The following is a 2,741-nucleotide window of genomic DNA, read 5'->3' as shown; positions in this document are numbered from 1 at the left end:
TCCCAGTCCGGTACGGGCGCGACACTGAGGGTTGCGATCCGTTGCCGGACATGAAAAAAGACAAAAAGGAAAAAAAAAAATTAGACCTTTTTTTTTTTTTAATGACCGGTAAGTCTTAACCCTTGACTTGGTGTTGTCAGCACTATGCTCACCCAGTGAACTAACCAGCCATCCCTATATGGGATGCAAACCCATGGCCTTGGTGTTACCAGCACCACACTCCTGAGTGAGCCCTGGGCCGGCCCAAAATTAGATCTTTTTAAAGACAGATAGTGATAGAGGCAGCTGCAGGCTCCGTGGGAACCCAGAAAAGGCACTAACCCAGCCTGGAGGTCAGGGAATTCTTTTCAGATATGTAACATCTGCATTTTGTCTTGAAAGATGGGTAAGGGTTGGGCAGTGAGCAGGGGCCAGGGGAGGATGTCACAAGCAGAGGAAACTGAGTATGTGTGAAGAGCAGGTAGCTGGGAAGAGACCAATGTGTTTGGAGGGCCATAGGCAGCACCCTGTTGCTGGGATTAGCAAAAAAACAAAGAGATTTGGAGACAGGGAAGGATTAGAGACTGCAGAGTGGTGAGAAATAAGATAGAGAGGTGTGCAAGAACCTTTGCAGGGTTTTGAACACCTATTTGAATTTTAATTCCAAGTGCCCATGAAAGGTCTGTGAGCAGGGGAAGGCAGATCCAATTCTGGATGGGAAAAAGACCTTTTGGGGCCTCTATAGTGGATGAATCAAGAGGGTGAGACTGCAGGCCAGGAGGTCGGGAGGAGTCTAGTGCTGTAGCCCAGGTTGGAGAGGATGAGACCTGAGCTGGGCCAGGTGTGTGGATGGGGAGGAGGGGAAGGGCAGAGAGAGGCAGGGCAGCAGGGACAGGGCTGGAAATTGACAGGCTATGAAGGAGGGTGAAGAGGGAAGGGACAAGCACCTGGGATTTGGCCTGGTGGCTGGTAGACAGTGGAGCCATTCCCAAGGTGTGGAACCCATGAGAAGGAGTAGTTTTGAGGGAAAACTCGGAGGTGGTTTGGTGGCTGGACGCCTGAGCCCTGATCCTTGAGCTCCTGGTCTGAAGAAGGGGGTTGGGTACTGTCAACGGCAGATGGTCATGGAAGCTGTGGACATTGCTGAATTGTCCTGGGAGTAGAATGAGGAGAGAAGGGGTTGTAGGCACCATTTTGTGAAAAGCTTCAAACGCCAGAAAAGGGATCTTGGAGAAAGTAGAGTATGGAAGAGCCCAGGCCAGTATGCAAGTACCAGGCCCTCCAGCAAACAGAGGAGGAGGCTCCTCATGAAGTTGTTTTGAGATTAAAAGAGACGGGCCGGCCTGTCCCTGCTGATAACACCAAGGCCGCGGGTTCGGATCCTATGTAGGGATGGCCGGTTGGCTCACTAAGCCAAGGGTTGAGATCCCCTTACCGATCACCTTTAAAAAGAAGAGAGAGAGAGAGAGATTAAAAGAGCCAATTCAAGCACAGCATTTAGAAGAGTGGGCCAGCCTGTGGCTCACTCGGGAGAGTGCGGTGCTGATAACACCAAGGCCACGGGTTTGGATCCCATATAGGGATGGCCGGTTAGCTCACTGGGTGAGCGTGGTGCTGACAACACCAAGTCAAGGGTTGAGATCCCCTTACCGGTCATCTTTAAAAAAAAAAGAAGAAGAGTGCCTGGCATATACCAACTGTTCATTAACATTTTAACCCCACTTCTCCATGACAGTAGTGGAAAAGCCTAGACTTTTGAAGTTGCACAGGTTTGGGTTCTAGGTACCCTGTATCCTGTACTAGCGCTGACAACTTTGGGAGATCGCTCTCAATTGTCAGAGTCTTGTTTATTTGTAAAATTTGGCCAACCCCAGATGGTTTTGAGGAATACGGTTATTCCTTCGTCATTGAACGTTTCTGAATGACACAGAGAAACAGTCCCGCCCTCACATCCTAAGGGCCAATTAAGGCTCGGCCCGCCTCCGAAAATGCAAATTTAGAGAGATCTTGTCAACCACCACGCGCCAGCCCCGCCCCCCTTTCCCCTATCGGATGAGCCCGGCTCCACCCTCTCCTCTAGACCAATCAGAGCGCGGTCCGCACGCGCTAAGCGCAGGGCGCGCAGTTCAGAGTCCTTTGGGTCCCGCTGGGAGTGAATTGCCTTGGTCACCACTGAGGGGCGGGGCTGAAGGGCTGGCCGGGCCTCCATGGAGAGAGGTAGATTCTGACTGGCTGCTTCCTCGCTTCACCTGCGGCCCAGGTGTCCCCGCCCCCTCCTAGTCCCTCCCGGAGCCTGACTCCTTGGTCCTCTCTCCGCTACTCCCTCCCCAGCCTGGCGCCCCGATGGTCTCTCGGGAGGGCTCAGTCAAAAAACTCTGGATCAAAAACCCTCCTGAAACAACTACTGGAAGCTGCTGCGAGAGAGGAGGAAACCCTTCCCTAATAAAGCTTTTTGCAACATGCTGGGCGCTGAGCTGAAGTTTTCTCATGGTGTTATCTGATTTAATCCTCATGAAAGATAAGGGAAAGGAGGCGCAGAAAGGTTAAGAAGCCCTTCCTGGGTCTGGGGGAGACTGGGCTTGGAAACTGGGTGCCTCTCACGCCAGAGTCCGTGATCTTTACGTCTCTCAACTCTGGAGTTTTAGGCCACAGACTACATTTTGAGATCTGAGAACCTGTGTTCCCAACCCCCACCCCAAAGCCCAAGGATTCTCCAGCCCCCAACCCCCTCTCCCCGCTCCTGTTCCTCTGCCCGCGTCCCC

The 2,741-nt window shown here is 52.5% G+C and overlaps 1 protein-coding gene across 1 annotated transcript in view; it reads right to left on the bottom strand.

Annotated features, from left to right (window-relative positions):
• Positions 1-1,087: 1,087 nt before the first annotated feature.
• Positions 1,088-2,741, bottom strand: part of PTH2 (parathyroid hormone 2) — a 3,426-nt gene continuing 1,772 nt past the window's right edge. The window contains exon 3 of the mRNA XM_008575429.1: positions 1,088-1,132. Coding sequence (XP_008573651.1) covers positions 1,088-1,132 — 45 coding nt within the window. The remainder of the gene's footprint in view (positions 1,133-2,741) is intronic.

Source organism: Galeopterus variegatus, unplaced genomic scaffold (assembly GCF_000696425.1).
Source record: "Galeopterus variegatus unplaced genomic scaffold, G_variegatus-3.0.2 Scaffold1180, whole genome shotgun sequence".
NCBI classification, from domain to species: domain Eukaryota; kingdom Metazoa; phylum Chordata; class Mammalia; order Dermoptera; family Cynocephalidae; genus Galeopterus; species Galeopterus variegatus.
This window is presented reverse-complemented; position numbering and strand designations above follow the sequence as displayed.